This window comes from Drosophila sulfurigaster, chromosome 2R (assembly GCF_023558435.1).
Source record: "Drosophila sulfurigaster albostrigata strain 15112-1811.04 chromosome 2R, ASM2355843v2, whole genome shotgun sequence".
Classification (NCBI taxonomy): domain Eukaryota; kingdom Metazoa; phylum Arthropoda; class Insecta; order Diptera; family Drosophilidae; genus Drosophila; species Drosophila sulfurigaster.
In genome coordinates this window covers 13,142,444-13,169,582 of record NC_084882.1, presented here as the reverse complement: position 1 = coordinate 13,169,582, position 27,139 = coordinate 13,142,444, and the positions used below count along the sequence as shown (strand labels likewise).

General features: G+C 37.1%; 1 protein-coding gene across 1 annotated transcript in view; it reads right to left on the bottom strand.

Annotated features, from left to right (window-relative positions):
* Positions 1-3,371: 3,371 nt before the first annotated feature.
* LOC133837172 (neurotrimin) overlaps positions 3,372-27,139 on the bottom strand; it is a 64,683-nt gene continuing 40,915 nt past the window's right edge. Inside the window, exons 3-11 of the mRNA XM_062267848.1 lie at positions 16,969-17,133; positions 11,209-11,409; positions 10,910-11,029; positions 8,588-8,740; positions 7,705-7,802; positions 7,161-7,282; positions 6,258-6,438; positions 5,522-5,695; positions 3,372-5,277 (exon numbers count right to left, since the gene is read on the bottom strand). Coding sequence (XP_062123832.1) covers positions 5,071-5,277; positions 5,522-5,695; positions 6,258-6,438; positions 7,161-7,282; positions 7,705-7,802; positions 8,588-8,740; positions 10,910-11,029; positions 11,209-11,409; positions 16,969-17,133 — 1,421 coding nt within the window. The 3' untranslated portion in view covers positions 3,372-5,070. The remainder of the gene's footprint in view (positions 5,278-5,521; positions 5,696-6,257; positions 6,439-7,160; positions 7,283-7,704; positions 7,803-8,587; positions 8,741-10,909; positions 11,030-11,208; positions 11,410-16,968; positions 17,134-27,139) is intronic.

The following is a 27,139-nucleotide window of genomic DNA, read 5'->3' as shown; positions in this document are numbered from 1 at the left end:
TAGATTTGTTTTAGCATAATATGTGTGTGTGTGTGGTTTATTTTCATTTCTTTTTTCGGCAATGAGCAGAGTTGAGTGGAGAGATCTTTGCTGCCTGGACGCACAACATTTTAAACCGTCATTAAGCTACACCCATAAATATCAGAGCTCCTCCTCCTCCTTCAGTTGCTCCTCTATTCCTGTGCCTCTATTCCTGCTCCTGTTTTCGACTGAAGAATTATGCAAATTTATTTGGCCAGCGTATTGCCCTTTTGCTGTCGCCTCGGCTCTGCTTGTTTTGGCCACTCTGGGTCGATGCTTCTAAATTGTACTGAATTATTGCCAGTCTATTTGACCCCCAGGCAGAGCGCAGTTCGCTTTCCTCTTACTATCTCAGAGTATTTTTAATTTAAAGTCCAAGGCAGAAATATCTGCAGTTCTCTGTTTCATTGTATTGTCTCCTTTGCCGCATTAATCGCTTTTTGTAGTTTAGTCTCTGTCTCTCTCTTTCTCTGTCTTCACTTTTCTCTGTTAGAGTATTCCCACATCGAAGACGTCAATTCGCTGGCAAATTTTCTTCGTATTTTCTTTTGAACTTCATTTGAGAGTGAAAACTTTCGCACAGTTTTGCAAAATATCAAATCAGTTGAAAATTAATTTAATTCGCACTTGGCTTTACAAAGTTTTTCTTTCGCTGTAGCTTTATGATTTGCTTGCATTTACTTTTTCATCGCACACACAACCAAAAACAAAAAACGAAAAAAAGGGCAAAGACGTGAAAAATAAAAGTGAAAAATGCAAAATTTTAATTATAAAAGTTTGAATCGTACACTCGCCGTGTCGCCTGTGCCCTTCTATCCCCTTCGTCTGTCTGCCAGTCTGTTCTGCTGTCACTCACTTTGCACACCGGAGAGTAGAAAGAAAAGCAACAACACACACACACACACACACACATACACAATGCGTACAATTTTTAATTGTTGCAAGTTTCAACATTCAGAGAGAGTGCCAGGCGTTGGCCCTTGCCAATTTTACCAATATTAATTATGATTTCAGTTCGCCGTTTTTCTCACCAAGTTGCAAGTTTTGCATTTGGCAGCTATGTGAATATGTCCTCAGCGACTCGGTGCTTGTGGCGCGCAACTTAATTAATTTTACATTGCTTGAGGACACTTTGCGCTGGCTGTCAGAAAAGTGTTCAAATGATAAACGAGCTAATTAATATGCGCCACAAACTTTCGCAGTGCAATTATGCATTATGTGATTTGCTCGCTAAAAAAAATTCATAGCACACTTTTTGGCGTCGCCAATTGCTAAAACACAGTTGCCCAACACTGGTCAGGCGACACGACACGACACGGCACGGGACGACACGAGAACGCGACATTGCTCCGCACATACATTGCAAAAATTTCATTAAAATTCATGTGAAATATATTGAGACTTGCATGCATAATGGTCACTAAGTTTGAAATGTGCACAAACTTGTGTCAAGTGTTGCCTCCACATTGCCACACCCACTACCCCCTTCCACACACACACACGAACACATACACAGGGTCACATCGATGTTCTATGCAAATACTGGCATAGAAAAGCGTCAGCAAAAGCTGTGTGTTGCAACTTACAATTGCCGAGTGAGGCAAGTAGGTGGCTGCCTTGGTTGCAACCCAGCTGCCACATCGACAACGACAACGACGACGACGACGACGACGGCCTGTATTTTTCCCGGCGTTTTAATGCATTTCTATAAAAACGGAGGAGCTCAAGTAGTTGTGCGCTCTATAAAATTTCATGCATAAACTTTTAGGAAATGCAAAAGTTTTTTTATAATTTAAACCGGGCACGTATGCGGTGTCCACTCTGCTCCTTCCTCTTGCTCTTTCATTCCCCCTACTATTGCAAAGAAGCTTAAAACTGCTCGAGGTAATGTCGTTAGTTCTCTACTAAATATTAAAAAAAAGGAAAAAAAAAAAAAAAAAATAACAGAAACGAACGAAGAAAGGAAAATAATAAAATGTTCAGCTATGCAGCTGCTGCTGCTGGTTGAGTGGAGACCTTATCGATGATATTTAAAACTCACTTGTAAATTCTGATAAAAGTTTGTCCAGGGCTTGCGAAGGCGGCGCACGTTACATGTCCAGCATTTGGACCAATTAAACTTGCAACACTTGTTAACTACTTGAAATTCTGCAGGCTCACTTCACATAAGCTCAGTTTGATACTCCGGCTGCGAGTGCAACTCCTCTACGACACTGATAAATCTCAGCAAATACTGTCTCCATTAGCAAAGATGCTTAAAGATTTGTTGAATTTCCTCATGTAACACGAAATTTTATGCTAAAGGAATTTTCGTTGGTCAAACGTGCTTCTTCATTAAGTACGCACTTTGTGAATTAAAATTGTCTTTTTGAAAAAATTTTACGAACTTAACAAATATTCAAATTTGGCAAAGTATTTAAGTTTAAATAGAATTAAAAGTATAAAATGAATTTCACAATATAAGAGACTTGTGTACATTTATTCAATTTAAGGGAAATTTATCAATGGCACTAAATTTATTTAGGTGCGTTTTATATTTACGTATTACGGATAATTTCATTGTAAAATAATATTCTCTCTCAACACATATCAGTAAAACTTAATAAACTCTCATTCTATTTTCGCTGATTGCTTTATTTAAAATATTATTTAAGATTACTTAGCCAATTATTTCGAAATTTATTAAAGAAATGAAATTCAGTTAAACATAAAATATTTGTTTTCTTGTTTCATTTGCTTCAATGCATATGCATCTGATTGATATTATGTATACGAGCTTTGCCAATTAAATTTCGCTAAACATAATAGATATTTTTGTGGTTTTTTTTATTAAACAACAAATTAACATTATTCAATGTATTTCGTAATACTAGAAAATGCGAACAGTTTTATCTACATTTTTCAATGATAATAGGTTCTGATTCTCTAAAACCCACTTTTTAAAATAGATGTAACTAACCAGGTTTAAGTATTTGAATGCCTAGAAGGAGAAAATATGGATTAAGTACACTTACCAATGCAATTTACTTTTCAATTATTTATCATAAAATAAAACAAATGTGGATTTTATTTTACATCTAATGCTTTATTTTGTATTTGAATAATTTAGAGATTTTTGTTTTTGTTTCGTTATCGTTAATGTTTCTTATACAATGCAAAAACCACCGTAATTAGCATAGAACTAGTTGGTAATTAGTGGATTTTCTTGGTAAGTACGTTATGTGTGTTTTTACTCTTAGCCCACCGAGCAATGCTCTCAATATGCTTTGCTATCGATAAATCTGTGTTTATGTTTAAGGTTAATGCAGTTAATGCAGTCTAATTAAAAATATTTTGTTTTTTTATGTTGCTTGTAGGTTCACTCTCTGATTAAACCGATGCATCGATGCTCCTGCTGCTGCTCAAACATACACGTATCTAGAACTGTATTTGTATCTTGTATCTGTTGTTGTATTTTGGTATTTTGTATCGGTATCTGCATCGGTATTTGTATGTTGTATCTTGTATTTGGTATCTTGTATCTGTAGTAAGGCCCACAAGAGGCAACGAATTATACACATACGTACACACATATTTAATGAATATGATTTCATTTGCGACTATTAAATAGAAGTACAACTACACAGAAGACTGCACTTCTGGCACGTACAATTATCTTGGCATTTTACATACATATATATCTATATATAGCATCATGAAACTGAATAATATACAAGTACAAGTACGATCTGTTTTTTTTGTTTTTTGGTTTGGGTGCAAAAGCTGAAAAAACACACTTCGAGCACTTCGACTAATGTTTAGCTAATATATGTATATTTAATTTATGTATTTTTTTTTGGTATTTTTTAGTGGTTTTCTCAATGACTGTAATTGCAATTTGCAAAAAATGCACACTTAATTTGCGGTATTTATTTGGTATTCTCGATATTATATTTTATGGTTTTTTACTTTAGAGTTCTTGCTATTGGTGGTACAACATGTTTGCTTAAATTCTAATTTACATTGAAAACGTTATGCTAAATTGATGTTCTCGGTGCACTTACAATCTAAGCTGAGCGCAAAAACCAACAAACAAATGAACGTGAGGAAAACACTCTCAACAAAAGTTAAATAAAATATTGCAAATGCACAAACAGAAATTGAAACAGAATTATGAAAAATTACACACTCTTATTGCTAACATTTTACAGTGGTGTTGCATTCGCTATTCATAGGTTGTCTTTGTTTTTTTTTTTGTTGTTTTTTTTTATGATTTGATTCCATTTTAAACTAAATAATATCACTATAGAATGTTTGCTTAATTTACATACATTTATTATTTACGCGATGTAGGTTCTTTTTTTTTGGTTTTTGCTGTTGTTTGTTTTTGTTTTTCTGTTTTAATAGTTATTTTTATAAAGTACGAGTAAAATGTAATTCACATTCAAATATCTAATGCATATTTACATGACCTACTTCAAACTGGATTATCCATGAACAGGATAACACGACTTTTTCATAATGGGGGATTTTTGCTATTTTGGTATTTGCATTTTCTGTTTTTCTATTTTTCATTAGTTGCAATCATTTTATTTCCTTATTTCGTGTGTGTATTTGTGTTATTTCAAATGCTAATTAAAACGCTGACAAAATGCTTGAAAAATTATTTACATTATTTGGTTATTAGGGATTTTTTGTTTGCATAATTTTTACATTCATTCATTTTACTAAAAACTATTTTTTTGGTTTTGTTTGTTTGTTGTATCTTTGGTTAGTTTGCTGTAGGACTCGAGGGACTTTTTGGAGTTTTTCTTTTTATTTATTTTTTTTTGTTGCAGTGGCAGTTGCAGTAAGAAGGTAAAACAAAAATCAAAGTGAAGAGGAGGCTCACTCTCTCTTAGTTGTCTGGATAGTTTACAAGTTGTTGTCTCTTGGCCTTTGCCAGCACTTTAAACCAACTTCCAAATACACATGTGACTTTATAAGATTTCCTCTGCCATCTCTCTTTTGCTGTTTTGTTTTATGTGTGGGACGAGTGTTCGATGTATGCTGTGTGTCTGTGTATGTTGCTTACCCCAAGCCAAGTCGCAGTCTGTCGAATTGGCTATTACGCAAGGCAAAGGCCAAGAGCAGTGTGCCTGGGAAGAGCAGGGCGTGGGGCAGGCTGCTCACTGAGCCACTGTTGCTGCGCGACTTCGAACTTGCAACCACTTCAGCGTCCTCCGGGGCTATGTCCAGGCTGTTGCTGGCGACAATAAATTGAAATATATCGCTGACCTATGGGGGGCAACACACGAGACGAGACGAGCCAAGCAAAAATAGAAGGAAGAGAGAGAGAGGGAGAAAAACATGGGTAAATTTTTAGTAGAGTCGCAGAAAATAAAGATTAAGTAGCCGACCCGTGGCACGCAGTCGCTTTTTTTTGGCGTTTAGACAAAGTGTCGAACTCTCAGTCAACATGCGTTGATTTATCTATGCATCTTTCACTTTTTTCCCCTACCGTTTTTTCTGCTTTACTTACCTCATTCCATCCGTAGCGATTCTTGGCCTGAACAATCGCCTCGTAGTAAGCACCTGGATGCAGATGTTTAATGGTGTAGGACATGATATGTGTTAGAGGCTCCGTTGCTGGACGATGTTCTGGCGTGAGTATAAAATCATGCCATCTGCCTGGCTGCTGGAATGTGTCGTTCATCTAAAAGTCGGAAAGAAGAGACGACACAAGGAACATAAAACAAAAAATAGAAGAATGAAATGTGAGCGCTTATGTCTGGCAATTATTTTTCCTTTTTTCTCATTTTTTTTTTTTGTTTGTGTTCCTTATGGCTGACAGGCTGACTTTACTCGGGCTTAAGACTTAAGACTTAATGCTCGTTGCCCCAAGAAACCAAAACAAATTAGTGACTTCTCTCTCGATAAAGTTCAAGGCGTCAGTCAGTCTCTCGCTCGGTGATAACTCATTAAATTAATTAGATTCTGATTTAATACTCATTATGAGCATTTGCCGCTGACTCGCATTAAATTGCACTTTATGCTCAGCTAAGCCAGCGCATTATTCTGCTCATTCTCATACTCAGATTCACAATTATGCCGCGGAAATATTCTTTTTATTTTCATAAATGCTTTTAATTTGAATCAGGTGCTTCATTAGAACGGAAACATATTGAATTACATTCGCCGCGGATTAAAAGTCATGGCACAAAAGCTTTCATTGTTTACGTTGAGTGTATTTTGTTGTATAGAATTGCATTACTTACGAGCACTCGTCTGTAGAGAAGACGCACTTCCTCCAACGGCGGGTAACTATCAATTTTCCATGTCAGATTGTAGCTATCCGAGGAGCGTCCCCATTTGGGTGAATAGAATTCAGCGGGTCCCGGTCGACCAGATAACTCCATATATTTTCGTGAACGTCCCAGCGAGTTATCCGCCACGCAGCTGCAACACAAAATTTACAATAATAATAATAATAATAACTGAATTTTCTTTTAATTTTTAGAAGACAGTAAAGTTGTGGCATTGACAGACAACTCCCAGGGGGAGTTTTCGAGAGGACTTGAAGCCAAGCTAATCCAGGCACGTACCGTCCAAAAGCCACTCGCCATTCGCAATGCTGCGGCATGTGGCAAGTGGCATGCAGGATGTGGCAGGTGGTGGGTGGCAGGTTGGTAGGTGGCAGCGATGGATGGCTCGTGGTTGTCCCTACACATGGCTAAAACAAAAACTTTGTGCCTGAAATGTTGTGTCAACATGGCGAAACTTCCGCTCCTTTAATATGTTGCAGACAGATTGACATTGATGTGGAAAACTTGTTTGCCGACATAATGGCCAGAACATGCTTCAGGCCACGCCCAATATTGCTGTAGCCCGCCCACTCTCTCTCTCTCTCTCTCACTCACTCTCTCTGTGGTGTGGCAAACAATGCAGCCTCTAACTTTTGTATTTGGCCAGGTTAGCTGGCCAACTGGCAACTGGCAACTAGTAACTGGCTAAAAGTGAAATAAGTTGTAGCAAAAGTTGGCAAATTGACTAAATCAACGCAGCACTGCAAAGTTGCCAAAGGTTTATTGTTGTGTCCTACAACTTGTTGTGTATCTCTTCTATTTTTATTTTTTGTGGCCATCGATTTCAAATTTCTTTCTCTCTCTATCTCTACTCACCTGTAGTTGCCAAAGTCCTCTTGCTGAATGTGTCGTATGGTGAGCGTGTGTCGATTGGCTCTTGTGTTCATAATTCGCCTATCGGTGGTTTGAATGGGGAACGAGTTCTGATACCACGATACCTGTCAACAATAATGATGAGACGGTTAATTTCACTTGATTGATAATAAAACTGAAACGCAAAACATTCATAATTGGGACAACGTGAAAAATGTGGCATTAAATTGCCAACTAAAAGACCAAAAGCAAAGGCGTATTTAAAAGACAACAAGATTGTGTACAACAAAAATAAAGAAACAACTGCAGCCATGGCTACAGCTGCATAAAATGAAAAAAAAAGAGAGAAAACAGGAAGAAGTGACCTGAAAAAGCAGCTCGTTGCATAAACCAACCCAGCGATTTCATAATAATAATAATCTAAAAAGGCTACACAACAACAATAACAGAATATAAACTGCTTGTACACAATGCAAGAATAACGAAGCATTTAAAACATTCAAACAAAAGCAAAAACGAAATAATAAAAAAAAAAACGAGTACCAACCGTTGCGACTGGATCAGCGTAAACAATGCAAACGAGTTTCGCCTCAAATCCTTCGCCAGAGTGTATCCATGATTTTTCCACTTGAATATCCGGCGGATCTGTGCGTGTTACGCACACCAGCACACCAATATCCAGACACACACACAGATACACAGAGTCATACGAACAATGACAATAAGTTAAATGGTTGCATCAGCATCAGCATCGTGGGGCATCCGTCAGATTACGGGGTTTCATCGCAATGTTGAGTGAGGGGTTTAAAATGGAGAGACAAAGACAAAGTTCGGATTAGAGATGGAGTTGGATTTGCAGAATAATGCACTGTTTTTAATGGTAAGGTAGGTTTTATTATATATGATGTTAATTGTATTGACATGAAATTTATTGACATCAATATAATTCTACTTTTAAAAATAACCCTCGATAAATTAAAATGAAGTACTCCGAATTAAATACGTTTTCCTACATTCGTCTCATTTAATACAAATAATAAATAAAAAATGTAACTTCTACATTTACTGCGTTCAAAAAAAATTATTTTAATAAATTTCACTTAGATGTTTATAATAACGAAGTTTGCAGTTTTAAGCTAACTGAGGATTACTCTATGTGTAGCATACAATGCTTCTCGAATTCCTAACAGTTTCTTTATTTGGGAGTAAATTGAAATTGTATTTAAAGAATAATGGAGAAAGAATTTTAAGAAACTTAAGGCATTCATCTAAATATTATAATAAAGAACATTTGCTTTCTTTGTAACATATTTTCCGCAGTTGCAGAGACGTTTTTCTCGACTTTGAAATAGCTTCCGATTCTCAATTTTTCAGCTTCCTACAGCGATCTTTCTAACGTTAAGATCGTAAATTTTGCTACAGATACTTACACAGCACATCGAGCCGCATATCAACAGTGACCGGATCACCGACTCCATTATCAGCGGTGCATTGATAGACTCCAGCTTGTTGTCGCTCCAGTTTGTCCAAGGTCAGGATGGGTCCGTCGCCAATGCGAGCCGTCGACTTGCCAGTGCCACTCTAAAGAAGAGAAGAGGAAAACAAAAACAATTGTAGAATTACTTGCGGAATGAAGTTGCAATTGAATGCAGATTTGCAAAGCAAAAGTCAATAAATGTAAAGTCAACGTAAATGTCAACAGTCAAATGCTGCACTTGGCAACACAGTAGAAAAAAAAAAGAACGAACAAAAGTTAAGTAAAGAGGACGATGAAGAAAAACAAAGATCTTTTAAGTTAAAATACGCAGGGCCAAAAGGCAACCTGGCCAACAGACAAAACTGAATGTAAACACAAACATGACGGAAAGAGCACGACAATATCGAATCGAGTCAAGCAAATGCCGGAAGAAGGGTGAAGGTGAGTTGAGTTGAGATGCACGGAATCATGTCTCGGACTCGATTGTAGCAAGTCAGCTTTTGGCTTTTTGGCTGAGCGCGTCTCACACAGAACACGAGACGTAGGCGGGGGGCGTGGCAAGTGACACCCACGGGCGTACATGTGTTGACGTCTGCTCCAAAAAAAAAAAACAAAAAACAAGAAAGAAAGTAACAGTTGAGTATGGTTGACTATGAGATACCCGCTACCCAATATGAATAAAGAGTGCGGTATTAAGTTTAAAATATTATATACCAAATTAATATATATAATATATGAATCCAATTGCCTATTACATACATTTCCTGTTGACACAAACTTATAATACCCTTCTACCCTATGGGTAACGGGTATAAAACGAAGAAAAGAGAAACTAAAACATTCAACTTACTCGCACACACTTCAAGTACGAGGTGAGTTGTGGAGTGAGTTACGGAAATGGGAGTAGATTGAAACGAAATGAAATGACATACAACTTTGCAATGTGTGTGTATGTGTGCGAGTGTGTGTGTGTGTGTGTGTAAGGAGGACAGGCTTGGCAGAACGGTTGAGATTTGCCGATGTCAAGTGCAAAGCAAGCAAACAAATCGAACGGAAATGTCAAATGCGCCAAAGTGCAGCAAGGCAAACGAAAAATGTGCATACCAAAAACGGTAGTCATTTTCCTAGATACACCTACAAGCACACACACACACACACATATAAACACACACTCGCACACAATGACACATTACACACATATTTTTCTGGCATCAAGTCCATTGAATGTCTGCCAAACTCTTGACTAGGTCATTTTCAGCTATTCGTTGGCCAGTTTGCCAAGGCATATAGTATTTGTGCATCTATGAATCGCATTAATTACAATCCTCTTTACTCCTCCTCTCTCTCTCTCAACAGCTGCTCTGACTGACCTGTTCATGTATCGATTTTTCTTTTCGCACTCAACTATTTAGCATAGTGTTTTCTGGTAGTTGAGGTGTTGCCACTGCTGTTGACAATGATTTAGTGAGCGTGTGTGTTTGTATGTATTTTGGCACTCCCAAGAACTAACTGGCCAATGTACTCAAATCTATTCGAAATCATCACGATTTGTGTGCCGACGGATTCCGAAATGGAAATTTAATGCATCGTAAATTTCCATTTTCATTTTGAAATTCAACTGCATTTTGAAATGAAATTTGGAACTCTATCTGTTGAAACTGTGTTGGAAACAAATCTAGCAGATTGCGATTGTACAGTTTAATAACAGAATGATTTAAAGCATAAATAGTATTGACTTTTCTGTAAAAGTTTCGAAGGAAAAAGTGCATTTTTAATTCCTTTTTTAAGCAACAAAATCATTTGAATTAAAAAAATTTGGATTTTAAAGTCTAAAGTCAATGTAAAACTCAACTCCAAGGTCGACTTTAGCAAGAACATTTTCTACAACAAAAGTTTTCGGCTATGTATATGCAAAATATTCCCTAATTATACATATATATGTATAATACTGTAATTAATGATAAAACTTTGCTGGTCAAGGCGAAAAAGAAGAGCGCGCATTCTGTTAATGAATTTAAGAATTTACTGTCAACTAAAAACTTAATTTGAAAGTAAAATTTGGTGAGGAAAAGTGCTTAAGAAGTCGTTCAGCGAGCGAACTTTCAGTTAAACTGTTTCTAAGAAAGAGCCATTGAAATTTGCATAAAGCAACAAAAATAGCATAAATAATTAATTCAATTAAACGAAAATCGCATAGAAACAAGTACAAGTAGCTGAATAGATTAGGTGTGTGTACTGTAAATAGGCTTTTGACTCGAACGGAAAAACAAACCTTTTTTGGTCCAGTAAATAGATGGCACCGGATTACCCGATCCCTTGCACTCCAAAGTAATGGGTCCGCCTTTGCGTGCCTGCAGTTGACCTGATGTCGGGATGGCACGAACACTGGGAGGCACTGTAGAAGAGATGGCGCATTGAATGATTGGTAAAAACAATGCAAACACAATTGATGTAAAGTTTGTTGTCTGTTAAGCTGTTTGAATTTATGATGATTTTGTGAAAATGTCTCATCAAAGTTGTAGCGCTTAATGCCTGTGCAAATAGTGTGTCAACAAATACTTTTTGTGTACTCACCCAAAATCTCAACAGTGTGCACTTGATCACGATTAATTTTGTCACTGATTTGACAAACATAATCCCCGGCATCTTGTGGCTCCAAATCAGATATCTCTAAATTATAACCATCTATCAGTCTTACGCGGTCATCCCTTGTTACCATGATGTTCGAGGCGGTGAGCACATTTGTGCCGCGGCGCCACAGAAGCACAAAATTGCCTGCAACAAATGAAGAGAAGGCACTCAGCAAGACAGATACAAACAAGTAGAAAGTTACAGTCGAGTGTGCTCGACTGTGAGATACAGAATAGGGCAAAATATTGCGGTATTATTTTCAAAATATACCGAAAATACTAAAAAAATACTAAAAATATACCAAATGGTATGTTTGGTATATTGATACAGCACACCATTCAAAATATACCATAGACGGCACAATGTACCAGATTGTCGGCCAAAGCAACTAAGACCCCTAGTAAGTAGGCGTTTTTGCCCACACAAAAGTATTTCTTTAACAACTTCCACAATTTTTATCTGATCGCAACCAAATTTTCAGGAATCATAAATACTGTAGTAATTATACTATATACCAAAATTGCAACTCTAGCTTTAAAATTACGCTTGTTATTCGATTTTTTGATTTGCGGGGCGGAAGTGGGCGTGGCAAAATTTGAAACAAACTTGATCTGCGTGCAAACATAACAAATGCTGTCGAAAAAAAATTATAGCTCTATCTCTTATAGTCTCTGAGATCTAGGTGTTCATACGGACGGACGGACAGACGGACAGACGGACAGACGGACAGACACACAGACGGACAGACGGACATGGCTATATCGTCTCGGCTGTTGACGCTGATCAAGAATATATATACTTTATAGGGTCGGAGATGCCTCCTTCTAGCTGTTACATACATTTCCTGCCGGCACAAAGTTATAATACCCTTCTACCCTATGGGTAGCGGGTATAAACAGCAGATACAACTACAGATACAGATGGAGATACATATTTAGATAAAGAGAGGGAGATATATGCATGTGTTTTGTCTCGTTGTTTGCTGGCAAATTTATTGTAAAATGCCGCAATATAAACATAAAACATTTTGCAACTAACTTTTAAGAAGCTAAATAGATTGGCAGTGTGGGGCACAAAGTTGTAGTTGTGTCGTCTCACACACACACACACACACTCGTACACACTCATATAGCTATCTATCTAAACTGTTATCCGGCTTGACTGTGGCTCTGGCTTTTATTCCGGCTCTGAGGCTATCGCTTTGTCTGCCTGCTGAGCTGTGAACATTCTACAGATTCCCTTCGTCTGTTTGTCCATCCAATTGCTGCTCAGCTTTCGAGTCACTGTCTGTGTGTCAGTGTGAGGGTGTGTGTCTCTGTATGAGTTGTTGTGTGGGAGTTTTCATCTATTTTTTAGTATGTTTGCTCATATAAATGACATAATTTCGCAGATGTTGCTGCTGCTGCTTTTGCCATTGCTGCTGCTGCTGCTGCCGGTTTTTTACCTTGCATATTTTATACAACTTACGCTTTTTCTTCCACAGTCACCACAAAAGGCAAACGTAAATTTGTTAAACAGGATTACATGGCGTATAATATACATTTGTGTGTGCGAGTGTTTATATGTTTTTTATTTTATTTTATGTGCTCAAGTTCCAAAATATATCCATCGAGCAGACATCAGGTCGCTCTCGCTGTCCGCCCACCGCACACAACGCCAACAATTTATTGTGAATAAAAAAGTGCACTAAAAAATAAGTAACTACAAGTATTGATAGCAAGTAAATACCCTGTAAGATGCACAAAATATTTGTTGGCTACCAAAAGATATTTGGTGTAGGTTTTCTTGGATTTCTGACAATCTTTTCTTTGATCTTCTTTTCTTTCTTCTTATATTCTTGACAGCACTTGTTGTATTAATATACCAAATATACAATTCGGTATATTCCAGAATTTTTTGGTATATTAATACGATATATTTTAAATGATAGTATAGCACTTTTTTGTTTGCTCACTCGACTGTAGCTTTCTTACTTTCTTTATAATGCAAATTCCTTTCGCTGTTTAAGTAGTCTGTTGTTCATGTAAGCAGGAAATAGTTATCATTAATACTCAGTAAATTCTTTAAAACATTTATTGTATATGAATAAATATTTGCTTCATATTTTCTGATACAATTTACAACTTTTCTCCCATTTTAAGGAGTCTACTGTTTATAGGGTATAATTATCATGAGTCGACAGCATGAACATATTACATTATGAATCGTAAAAACAAAATCAGAGCACAGAGCAGGTTGCGTTACTACTGTTTTTTATTTTTGCTGCTTTATTCAGAGCGGCCTCAGGTCAGATTCGAGTCAGGCAGCGATTCGTTAGTAGGCTTTTGATTTTCAGGCATTGGGAATCTGAAATTTTAATTAAATGCTGCCATTCGGTCTGAGAGAGTCGAATACACACGCACAGACTTACGCACACAGACACACTCACTCACACACAGACAGACAGACTCCTTGTTGAAAATGAAGAGGGAAACGTACGCATGACCTTTAGTCCGCATCAAATAATCTGTATTTTAAATAATTCATTATTAATGCCCTTTTAAAAATACATATATGTGTGTACACACATACGCACACCGTCGTGCTTAATGCGTTTACGTGTGTGCAGTTAAGCGTGTGTTTGCTTCCTTCCGGTTATTAGCAGCAATCACAAAGGCAATGGCAACTTCACTTCTTACGCCCGTGTAATGCCATAAATATTCCATCTTAAGAATGTCGAGAGAGATTAAACCGAATTCGTGTATGTGTATACAAGTATGAGTGTATTGAGTGTATTCATTTACGAGTATTGAAAAGTTTCGCCAACAACAACAATCTGGGAGTCGCCTCTTCTTGATCCCCTTTGGGCAAAACGCACATAAAGTCAACTTAAACGCACACAATCATCTTTTTATTGTTTTCGATTATTATTGAATCGGATTGAGTTTTGTCTGGCTGGTTGTGTGTGTGCAGCATACGTGTTGGCCATTTGCTTGTGGGCCCCAACAAAAAAAACTCTCTCTCAGCTACTGCTTTTTATTTTCCTTTCATTTTCTCGGTTTGCTCCCTCGCTTCCTCCTCAATTTTATTCGTTTCTAATGGCCTTGCGTATGTTGTTATTGATATTATTTAGCTGTGGGGTACATTTTATGCTCTCGGCAATAAAAATTGTATTTTATAACTCTTCAATTCGAACATATGAATTTGTTTAGAAGGGTCTGCCCAACAAAATATTGGCCAGCAAATTGGACACCTTTTCCTTTTTTTTTGCTTTGCTTATGACTTAACCTAGGCAGTTTAAGCTCGTTAAATGGATAAACAGTGAATCACTTGAGAGAATTACTTCAATTCATGCCTTGCATTTTATTTTTTTAAGTGGCACATTTTCTACCCACAGTTGATTGGCTTTTTTTGCGTTTGGCAAATTGTCTCATTGAATTTTACATATTATTTTATTATTATTATTAAAGTGTATTTCACCCCGGCAAAGTTTCCCTTTCGCATTGTCCGATTGTTTTGTTTCTTTTGCGAACGCAACTGTGTTGCATTTTGCATGGCTTCATAGACCATTTGATACCCAATTTCCTCTTTATTGGATTAAATTGTAGTCGACGTTTCCCCACTTTTTGTGTCTTTATTCTCATTGCCGGCAACACATTTGCAATGTTTTGTCTCACTTTCACCCCCTGCTCTTATTTCAATTGAAAAGCTTTAAACTGCAATCAAACCCAGCCAACGAAAGCTAATGCCGATTAAAGGCAGAACACAAAGTACAAAAAAATATAACAAACTAGTTGATATAACATTTCATTTTAAATCAATAGTATGCAACATTTTATTTCTCAATTTAAATTTGCTTGATGTGAATTCAAGTTGACGTTTGAAATCATCCTTTTCATGTCTGATTAAGTGTTTTTTAATACAATTCAATTCTAATACTTCTACCATTGATTAATTATTCTGAAACGTACTGATCGTTTTGTGTATAAACTTTTATTTTAAATCAATAAGTAAGCACAATTTTAATTTTAAACTTTGTTTTTCGCTTGATATGAAGTGAAGTTCAAATCGTTCTTGATTGAGTATTTTTTAATACAATTTAATTCTAAATATATAAGCAAGCAACATTTCAGTTTTAAATGAAATTACGGTTCAACTCGCAAATTTGTATCATTTATAATATACTCAAGCACATTTAGTGTTTTCTTATTCGCTTTCATTTTAAATCAATAGGTAAACAAAATTTTATCTTTTCTTTATTTTTGCTTCAAGTTGAAGTCTTCAAAATTTATTGAGTGTTTCTTAATATGATTTTCTTTTAAGTAAACAAGTAGCATTTCAAATTAAGTCTCAGTTTGTATTGCATGAAGATATGAAGTATTTTATAATATAATTGCATAATGGGAACTTAACAAATTCGGTCAATGTTTTGTGTTTATAGTATGCTTTAAAGCCAGGACAAACAGTCAACTGACAACAGTCGACAATCAACAGTCGAGATAGTCGCAGACGCAGCTTCAACGCATTTTCGCCGTATTGTCGTCAATGTTCAATTTATTTTCATTTAGCTGTGAACTGTTAATTGCATTTTATTTATTGGCATGTCAACAGCAGCTGCAATTAAAACTCTTTCCAACTTTTGCTGCATTACCCTTTTAAATTGGGTCAGTTTAAAGCTGTGTTGAAATTTTCAACTCGAATGATTTATGCACTACTCGATTATGCAAATGCAAAATTATGTTTATTTTCAAGTTAATTACTTAAGAACTGTTTACGTTCTTGCAACTTTTAAATGGATTGTTTCATGACTAATCTAACTCGACGTATCCGCAATTTTGCTGACGACTCGAAACTTCAGTATTTGAAATAATAATTAAAGCTTTGAGCACGTGCAAAGCTGCCCAATCATTCACACAGAGACTATTTTATTTATTATTATATTGTTTCTAAGCTCTAATTTTTCTGTCTCTGTCTGAGTCACATCTGCATTAATGCATGAAAATCAGCAACGCAAAAATTGCAATTGCAATAAATTCTGTATGAGCAAATGCCAGAAATATTCACACAATTTTGAATTTGAATTTAAAATATTTTATAGAGCAGCAAACAGATGCGAGAGTTTTGCAACATCAGTTTGTTTTTCCGCCCCTCCTCCTTCTCTGCCACGTCATCGACACAAAAACGCCTTCAAATGGCGTTAATCATTGAATTTGATTTACAGCTACTATGTGTGTGTGTGCATATAAATGTACATACATTTGTGTTGGGCAAAATTTATAAATGTCATTTGATAAATATATTCTGGTTAGCTTGGCACGTGGCAAAATCGAACGTCAAGCTGCTGACAGCTGTTGGATTTTTGCATTGCCAATGCGGAAGCTGATGTCGATGTCGATGTTGTTGTCGATGTTCAATATTCGATGTTGTTGTTGGGGCTTTGTTTGGCTGCTCTTCACACTGTTTATAAAATTTATTTGAATAGACATTTCACCTAAAACATATTTGCATTTCTCTCTTTTGCATAATATTTTTGCCTGCCAGTCAGCCTGCCTGCTGTTGCTAATCAATAAATTGTTGGATTTGCTTGATGATTTTGTGATCGAATTTGCGTATGCAAATATTAATATTGCGCCTATTAATTATGCGCCTGTTAAACACGCCACGCCAAAAACTAAAGCCGTATTTACTTATTTACTACACATATGGAATTTGTTGTTTACTCACCGAGATGCTCCACCTGACAGGGCAGGACCAGAGTGTCGCCAACCACAGAGCGATAGGTGTTTCCACGCGAAAGGAAACGTGGCTGCGGCGCCGTCATCGACGATGATGATGACGACGAGGCAGCCAAAGACTGTGCCCCATTGCTCAGCGAGCGAGTGTTGCTACCTGCAAAAGGAGAGGAGAAAGAAAAAATGAGAATTGTGTGAGTTTTGGCCACGTTTAAAGCAAGCTTATCGGGCAGGCACATCAAGTGTTACTTCAAGCTGAAATTTGTTTCCATTCGAATGGCTTTCAATTAGCATAAAAATATAGCACGGTGTTCTTCACTTTTATGCTCCCTGCACACGGCTCCCAAGGCACTCATAAATGTTTGTAGGTAGCATCGGTTATCGATAGCAACGAGTCTTTGACTCTGTCTGCGTGAGTGTATGTGAGTGTGTGTGTGTGGGAAAACGTGTGGACGCACTTTTGCCTCCCTGGGGCATCGTTTTGCCCTGCCAACAAGCAACATCTTAAAGCCAATTTCCATGACATTTTAAGAGGGTCCAAGACCAAGACCAAGACTGAGACCAACACTTTGAAGCAGAGCGTGGAGCGTAACAAATTTGATTACAATGCATTTGCGATGGCGCCGCATCTTGGCCGTGAAAGCTGCCCCAAGGAGCAGGCAATATTTTCTGCTGTCGTTGCAACTTGCCACAAAATCTTAAACTGCAGTTTCTTATACCCGCTATCCATAGGATAGAAGGATATTATAAATTTGTTGTTTGCAATTTGGTATTGTAGTAGTATTATTATTCTATATCAAATACAATTTTCGGTCTATTTAAGTAATTTTGGTTTTTATAATATGTGGTATATTGAAAATGTAGTGGTATATTTTTCATTGTTGGCTTAAGATCGGTCTATTTTAATAATTATAGTATCTTTCTTTGGTTAAAAATCCGGTATATTTTGTACTCTGTGGTTTATTTTTAATGTAAGTGCAATATACCAAATAAATCATATTTTTGTATTCTAAAGATTGCATCACAATCTTGCGGTATCTGAAAGTCGGGCACACTCGACTGTAGTTTTTTACTGTTTTTTAACTTGTTTTTTTTCACTTGCGAGTTTTTATGACGCCCAGACGCACAGCCTGAAACATTTTGGCAGCCACGCCCAAAAGCTGACTAAACACACGCCCAGCGTTTTAGAAAATGCTGTCAGGTGGTTGTCTTTTAAAACCAGCTTGCTTGCATTCTTCTCAAACACTTGCGGGTCAACGTTTTATGGCCAAGACAAGACACAAAACATCCGCTCGGTCAGTGGGAAGTTTTCTTGTGCCTCAGGTTGCCTTTTTTTGCCACCTACACACGTCTTTAAATTTGAGTGAGAAAACTGCAGAGTTGTGGAAAATTGAGGTTTAGTCTTGCACTCAAAGTGAAAATTGTTCTGTGCAGTAGTTCTCTTATCCCTGCTGAGCCTTAGACTGTGTAATAAGTGCCATGCTGTGCAGCAAGTCACAGCAGGTGGCTTTAAATTCTTTTGTGCCACTCGGACAAAACTGTCCACAGTCTGCCCCCATATATAAATATTTCCTTGTTTTGCAGCCGTCGCAATGTGCTCGTCATTTCTCTGGACTGGCCCGTAAAATTTTGCATATGCATTTTATGCAAAAATCTCTCTCTCTCTCTCCCTCTTCCCTTTCCAAACCCTTTTTGGCCAACATATATAAAACGGACATTCGACTCAAGCGACCCAAAACGGCATACGTCGAGGCTTTGTTGGGAGGGGAGGTGGATTGAAGGAGCCTTGGTCATAGTTTTTAATGGTGAAATATGCAGTCGGCCTTAAATTGCATTCATGAAATGCATAAGCAACAACGCCAGCAACTCGAATTTTTCCTCGTGCTGACAACAAATTCAACTCCCCCACCCGATTATTCTTCTTCCCCCACATTTTCCACTTACTCGGAGTCATCGTTGTTGTTCTTGTTGTTGTTGCGCAAATCTCACGCATTCATGCTTGAAGATAATGCTGCTGCATACTTTTAAAGTGCAGCGAACTTTAAATGCACTTAAATTAATACTACAGACCAACTAAGACGCTAGTCGCGTGTGCTGCTTATACCCTGTAATACTTTTCGGATTGCAGTTGGGTATAAGAAACACAAAAGAAGCACTATTGTACTTTTTGTACCAGAAAGTGTGAATCCATATGCCATATACAAATATACAATATACATAAAAAATGTAACTTTTGGGTCATCAGAAGTTGTGAATTAAAATATTACAAATTTGTAAATTTTTTTTTTTAAAAACTATTGCAGTATAAGGTTGATTACTGCACTATTATTGCCCAACCAACTAGGCTAATTACATAAATTAATAAACACGATAATAATGTCACCTTTTATTTTAATTGCACATTTTAGATAATTGCACAGAATTTTTTTATTGTATTGTCAATTTTTTGCGACTGTCGACTTTATATGCTTGCAATCTATTTCACTTAATATACTACAGGAAAATAATACGTGGCTTGAAAAAGATATAATTATACAATTTATTTATTATAGTTACTATTTTAGTGGATACAATAAACATTTTAAAGATATTATATAGCTTAAAAAGACAGTTTTCTACTCAATAATTTTATTCAACCCTTTTGTACATTATAGTGAAGCAAAACCTTAGAAAGTTGAATTTAATTTTAAATTTTCTTTGAGCTACATGAAGTTCCTAAAAGTATGCAACAAAAATTTTACAAAATGAGACGAAACCGGAAATTTAAGACTCTCTCACTCTTTTCAACTTTCAATATGAGTTAGCATAAGTTGTTATTAAAGGTAAACTACAGAAAAATATAATATAGTGAAAGCTTCCTTGGCGAATACCTCTGCTACAAAGAAAATTTTCCCTGTAATAAACCTGAAAAGATAAAATATCTTTTCTATGGCTATTCTTAGCTTCAGCTAAAGCATATCTTTTAGTCGTGGTCTACACTCGATTGAAGCCTTCTTAGTTGTGTTCTTAAAACTTTCGCCGTTTCCGCAAACACCTCACTCCACTCCACTCCGCCTCTCTATATCCCATTCTACCACTGCACACTTCACTTCAGTTGAGTTCAGCTCACTTCACTTTGCGCTGCCGTCCCTTGCCTTGGCGTTCATCATTTCCACCGTTTTTACTGTTCGCGTAAATTGTGTTGAAAAATGAGCTGCAATGTTTTTGTATGTCTGGAAAGTGTGTCACACACACACACACACACGCGCGCACGAAGAGACTATGCACACACACACACTCACACACACTCGGAGTGTGGTTGTTGCAGCTTTGCACTCGTCTGCTTACCGCAAATGCTGTCGCCAGCGCCACCACACAATAAAGTCGATTTTAAAAAGCGCAGTTGTTGCTTGAATAATTTATCTCAAAAACACACACATGTGAAGAGCATGAGAAGGGGGAATGTGGGAAAGGGGGACTGCAGTGAAGTGTCATCAGGCAGTAGGCAACATGGTTGCATAAATACTCGACGCGCGCTTCTCTTGCTCCAGCTACAAGGTAATGCTGCCAACTGCGGTCTGGGGATGTGCTTTTTGTAAATAAAACGCATTGGTGTACTTTGTTAAGGGCCTTTGTTATGTGTGGGCGTGGTCAACAAAACGCATCCATTTCCTTTGCACCCCCTCTTCCTACAATTCTCTACACCAGGCCACCTCGACAACCTTCTCCATTTTCGTGTCTATTTCCATTTTTCAATGAGTTGAGTCGAGTTGCAAGCTAACCGCAGTTGCCGTGCAGTCTTTGCGCTGCATGAGATTTGAAGCTTTTTTAAAATTGTTTTGCAAATGTTTCAAGCATGCTGCCTGCATGCAACATCTGGCACATATAGTACAAACACACACTTGGGGTTTCGCCTTCTGCGGCCGCATTGACGATGGTTTCCCACTCTCTATCCCTTTCGCTCTCATTGTTTCTCGCTGAAATTCGATTTGCAATTATTTTTGCGCTTGCAGTTGCCGAGATTTAACTGTCATTCCACACAGATCTACAGCATATGTGCTCGATATAGTGTGTGTCTAGTATACATATGTATATTTGTTGCACTCTATTGAATTTGCTTCATCATTTTTAGTGCACGCAACAGCGAATAGCGAACAGCGTAACGGGAGAAGATACAAAATAACACGCTTTCTCTTTGTTATTGGTAGCTTTTCTCATTTCCGCTGTTGGCGTCGAAAACTTTTTTGCCAGGGTTTTGCGGTTGATTTTACACGCCAGAACACGCCCTGCCATCTGGAGCATTGGGCGATGCCCAGAGCAATATATACACTCTATACTCCCTATACTATATACATATATACACCTGTAAGCCACAGTTTGTTTCATTAAAACTTTACCGACATATGGTCTATATACTGGAGGTAGTATGTATATTGGCATGTTTGTGATCAGCATCTTTGCAAGTTTTCTTCTACTACTTTTATTCGCTGGCTTCGTGGCTGGTTTTCTGCATTTCGCTGCATTCTAAATTATGCAAAGAATTGTGCAACAACAAAAAATAGAAGCGAAAAGAAAAACGTCAGAGAAAATTGAGAAGAAGAGCAAAATAAGCGAGTGAGATAGAGTGAAAACAAAAAACAACAAAGAAATATTCATTTCCTTCTTGGCAAACTGTTTGCTTGTTAGTTGAGATTTTCATGCATATGGAACGTAGAACGTCGACCGACGACAGTCGACAGACGAACGACGAGCGACGAGAGCCGCGAGCTAAATTGCCTCAAACACCAGGCAACACGAACATCAGGTGAACACCTCCCTCACACACACACACACAAACACACACACTCACACCTGAACATATTGCATTTTCTGTTATTTTACGGATGCATATTTAAAGTATGCAAATTACTTATTTACGCTCAGCCACCTCGAATGCATTCGGTTGCCGGCGTTTTTGGCTCATACCCTGCAGCCAGCACTTTAATAGAAAAGGGTATGATAAACATCTGGAAACTTAGTCGCAAATATCCCAAGGGAAGGCGTCAAAGTTGGGGGAGCGTATTCTTAATATTTCCTCGTATTATGTTTTTCTTTTTGTTATGCTGCTTATTTTATGTACTTTGGCAAAATATCTTAAATTGAGTTTATAACTTGGCAACAATAAGATTAAAGTATAATAAAAGAGAATAATTGTGGTAAAACGTTTTGTTGAAGATAGTTTATGTTCATCAACATTTTAATATAATAAAAAAATATTTGTAAATAACTTTAGATTAAATGTTGATTTTTGTTTTAATTAAGTGTGAATAAAACATTGAAGATATTAAATAATTAAGTTTTTGTTTTTAGAAATAATTTAGTATTATTATTTTTCTATTATATTTGAAAAATGAGAAGTGTATTTTGGAGGTAATTGTTTAAAATGTTATACGTCAATTGCAAAAGTTTTAGTTACTGTTTCGAAAGCAATGAAGGTAGCTTGTTGAATTATACTAAGCATATAAATAAATATACTTCAATAAAGATGTGCATCTAATATAGCTATTCGATAGCTCGGTAACTCTATGACTAATTGACTCTATCGCTGGAGCAGCTCGAGCTGTCAGGATTGTCAAAATCGTCGTCTTCACGCTCGCTGTTTGCTTTTGTTAATTTTATTGAGTAATTTACTGAAGTAGCTGACGCAGTGAAATGAAGAAGAGGGAGTAGAATGTCGTGCTGCAATAGAAAGGATGGGCGGACGTCTGCAGTTGTCAGTTGGCAGAAGATGATGCCCTCTGTCTGACTCAATGGACTTTGGCTTCAGAGCATTTATCAAAATCCGCTTTCAGCTGCTGCAGCTGCTGGCAAAAGCGCACTTCCGACACTGCCAGAGAGTTGAGTTCAGTTGAGAGTCGAGAGTTCAGTGTTGAGAGTTTTGTGGAGTCTGGGACACAATTTCGCTGCAATTTTGGGTACTAGCAGTGCAACACACATCACTTCCAAACACACACACCCAAAGAGGAATAGGAGGAGGACAACCATTTGACACCCAACATATGCAAATAGGATGCTGGTAGCTCTACGATTGCTGCTCCTTTACTTTCTCCACCGCTGCTGTTGTCGTTGATGCTGCTCTTGCAACTTGGGGCGTGAACCTGTCAAACGTTTTCGCTTGTCGATAGTCAATCTATTCATCTTTCTAACTGGTTTCACATGTGAAAGCTGTCAGTCATTTTCGGTTGCCTTTTGTGCTCCGCTCTGCTCTGCTCTGTTCTGCAGTCAGTTCAATGTTGGGCGTGGGCGTAGGGCGAGGAACGAGCGTGGCACGGCATCTGTTTGACTTTTATGCACATATCATTTGCATAACATTATTTACCCATCCGCCCAGCGCATTAAATTTTTTGCAAAATTCCAAATAAATCCGCAAGCGAAATGCTTTTCCACGCTTTCCCGCCTCCCGCCATTTACTCTCTTGACTTGTTTTTCCCATTTGTATTTGCTTTTTTTTTGCACCTACGCTCTACGTTTTTTTCGTTTACGCTGCACTTTGGCAGCGCTTCCTGTGCATCCGGTTGTTGGGACTGCGGCTGATTTCTACTCAAGGTGGATGGATCCTGGCACTGACAGTTTCTTCATTTGCATCTCGAACTGATCCACGTTTGATTTACGTTTACGTTTACTTGCATGTGTATGTGTGCAAGTGGGTGTTTGTGTGTGTGTGTTCGTGTGCTGGGCCACTTGACGTATGCGTGATATGGAAATGAAATGATGCACTTTGAGTTAGTGGCAGCTTTTTGCCAGGCAAAGTGTTTTGGCTGCAACAGTCAGGTGAATAGCGATGCAAAGCAGTCGATAGTTAAGGCAACGGCAGGAGAATTAATATGGAAATTGTCAATAGTAAAAACATCAATAGTAAACTTATTTGCAATTAAGATATTTGATGTAAACTTCAAATACTAAATGAAAAGATCTATCCGAGGAGTTTTGTAAATATATAAATGTATTTTGCTTAAATTTTGTTTTCGATAGTATTAAAAATATCGATAGAAATATCACAGTATTCTCTTGGCTTAATAAATATTTGTTTATACAAAACAATGCTGATTATTAAACAACAAGTGATGAAAACGAAAAGTTATATTGTCATAGACTTCAATTGCTAATCGCTTAGTATGCAAAGCAATCGATAGTACTATCGATAGTATTATAAAAAGTGAAAGGCGGTATTTTTCACAAAAATTGCTGTTCAATAAACATGCCTTAATAAAAACGAAAAGATATATGCTTGACTTTTTCATTTGTTAAACGATTAGTATTCAAAGTAATCGATAGTACTATCGATAGCAATGTAAAACGTGAATGCCGTCATTTTTCACTGCCTGCGTTACTTTATATTAAGCCTCTTGCCCACTTGCTGACTGGGGGATATGTTTTTCATCGAGAAAAGCAATAAAAAGCAAGCGTTTGGCATCTAATGTGCCTACTACATCCAGTTAAGTTTATGTTATGAAAATTTCGAAAGAATTATGACAAGTTCTAACGAAGCAATGGAGCATGGGAAGCAAATTTGCCTTGGCTTTTAGCTTGAATTTTTTTCTACCATTGCCATTAGATATTTTCACCAGCTAAGCACTTTCCCCAAGGCCCATCCGGCTTCGAATGCTCCTGGTCGTAAATCAAAGTTATGGATGCACATAAAAAATATATGGTATATAAATATGTGTTTGTGTGTGGTTTCTATTGACAGTATTTGCTTGTAGAGTCAATAGTTTTGCCTCAACAACCTGAAGAATCTTATGTCGATACAATATGTAGTATTGCTAATTTCCAAATGTACCTTTAACAGACTCGAAAATTCCAACTTTAATTGCTTGGAAAATTCCTCTAACGATGCCGGCCGACACTTGAGTTGCTCCCTCGACTGTGGCTATTAATTTTCCACGCCTAAGAATTGTGTTTACGCAACATTAAACAATTGCAGCGCCAGCGAAAAAAAAATCGTTTTAAATATATAGCCAGTTTTGCTTATGCTTATGTCGTACAGTAGAAGTTCACAAATTGGAATTTAAGAATCTATAGTTAAGAAATACAAGAAGCACAAGAATGTATGTATAAATAAAGTAGAAATATGAAACTTAAGAATTTTAAGTAAGTTTTCTCAAATTCTCATTTGTTCTGTAGGTGTTATGAATAAAACAGTTTTAAAAATTGTAACTTTAAAATGTTGAAATAAATTTTTATGTTTTGTACAGAATAAAAATATGAAACTTAACTTTATATTATTATTTGCTTAGTATAAATCACTTCTTTTTTTATGAAAGTAAAGTCAATTTCATATTTTTGTGGTAGAAACTTTTTGTTAAAGGAAAATTACAAATAGGTCTTCAAGATGTTCTTTTCCCATTACCTTAATTGTATTTGTGTGAAATTATAATTTTGTTTATAGTTTTTAATTGAAAGAGCTATTACAGTCAAAATAACTTTACGTATTTATACAAAATTGATTTTTTCGAAATTAAAAACAAAGTGCTTCTAATTAGTGAGTGTCTACTGTACTTGCTACATGGGTGTATTCCATTGGATGGCTTTGTGAAAAGGGCGGAGTGGCTTTGATGGGGGGGCGTGGCCACATAGTTAGAGGCAATGCGGAAGGCGCAAGATATCGCATTAAGAATTTAAATTAATTAAATTAAAATGCAGGGTGTACTATATGGTAGATTGTGCTCGTTGCTGTTGTTGTTGGTGTTGTGCTCTGCTGCTGCTGCTGTTGATGCTGCTGCTGCTGGCCGGACGCATGCCTCGGGTTGTTAAAGCTGCCACAGCATTTGCATAAAGTATAATGGCCATCATCCTGGCCTGGCATCGCTGGACACAACCGACCGACAGCGGGCATTCAATTTTCCGCTTTTTCTTTTGCCGTTGCTGTTGCCATTGCTGTTGCTGCCAGCATCCGTTGTAGCCATCGTCGTCTTTGAACTTTTCACATTTCTCGTCTTGGCTGTTGCTAAAACATTTGTACCACATTTTATATAAGACATTTCCGCGCCGCATGTCCAGTTCCTGTTGGTTAGTTACTTCGCTCGATTTCGCCTTTGCCACCGACTCGCTCTCTCTCTTTCCCTCTCTCTTTCTCCTATTATGTATTTCCGCTTCTTGCTCCTTGAACTGACTTTGTGTCCTGCTGTTGCTGCTGCCGTTGTTCGAGCCATGTACAAATTCAATTCGCTTTTATTTGTTTCGTTTCGGTTTTTCTTGACTTCAAAATACTTATTTAAAATTTCATGAATCGCCATTTTCGTTGTACTTGATAAAAATAGATTATTCACTTGAATTCCCTCTACAAATAGTCAGCGCATATTTTCACAAAGTAGATACAATTTCATTAATTAAATTGCGAGAAACAAAATAAAATAAGTACAAATAAAAATGGCTGCTACATACTATTCTTTTGTCTCTCTTAAGCAAACACTCGAATTCATCTATTTCGTTGACAACAACAATTTATTGCCAGCAAAGAGTTCCATATTGACTTAACTTTGGCCACCATTGCTCTTTAGCATTTGTATTTGTATTGTGTTTGTCAATAAGATGTCGCAATAATTTCTCTATCTTTGTAGTAAAAATGAATGCATGCAGAAGGAGCAAAGGCAACGAAAAACTGTCACTCTCTGTCTTAAGACTGAGCCTAGCATGCAACAAAGCGAGGCAAAGCGACAAAAAAAATTAAACGTAAGTTTTCATTCAAGTCTTTAGCTAGATCATTGACGAAAGAATTCTAAAAATTTCGTTTGAGTCGTGGGTGCTCATTATTTATTCCCTAAGCAACTATAATAAGTAAAATGTGTATAAGTGTCGTTATCGTGTAGAACAATTGCTCACAACATAGTATTAATATGTAAAAAGCGCTGTTAAATAGCAACAATTTTGCAACAGGCAACATAACCTCAAATACTTGACAGAAAGTGGCAACTTTGCTGCCAGAAAAAGCGAGAAAAGTATACAAAACGCATAAGTAAGCTACATAAACATGCAGCTACAATGTATGTACATTTAGTTAACACAAGTTTATACAATTTTTTCCGAGTGCAAGCACTACAATTTTAATGCATGCGCCGCGTAAGTAAAATGCAAAGCAAAAAAGCGAGAAATGTCCGTAAATTTAATTTTTTCATCTTCCTTTCTTCCTTCCATTCGCCAGCAGT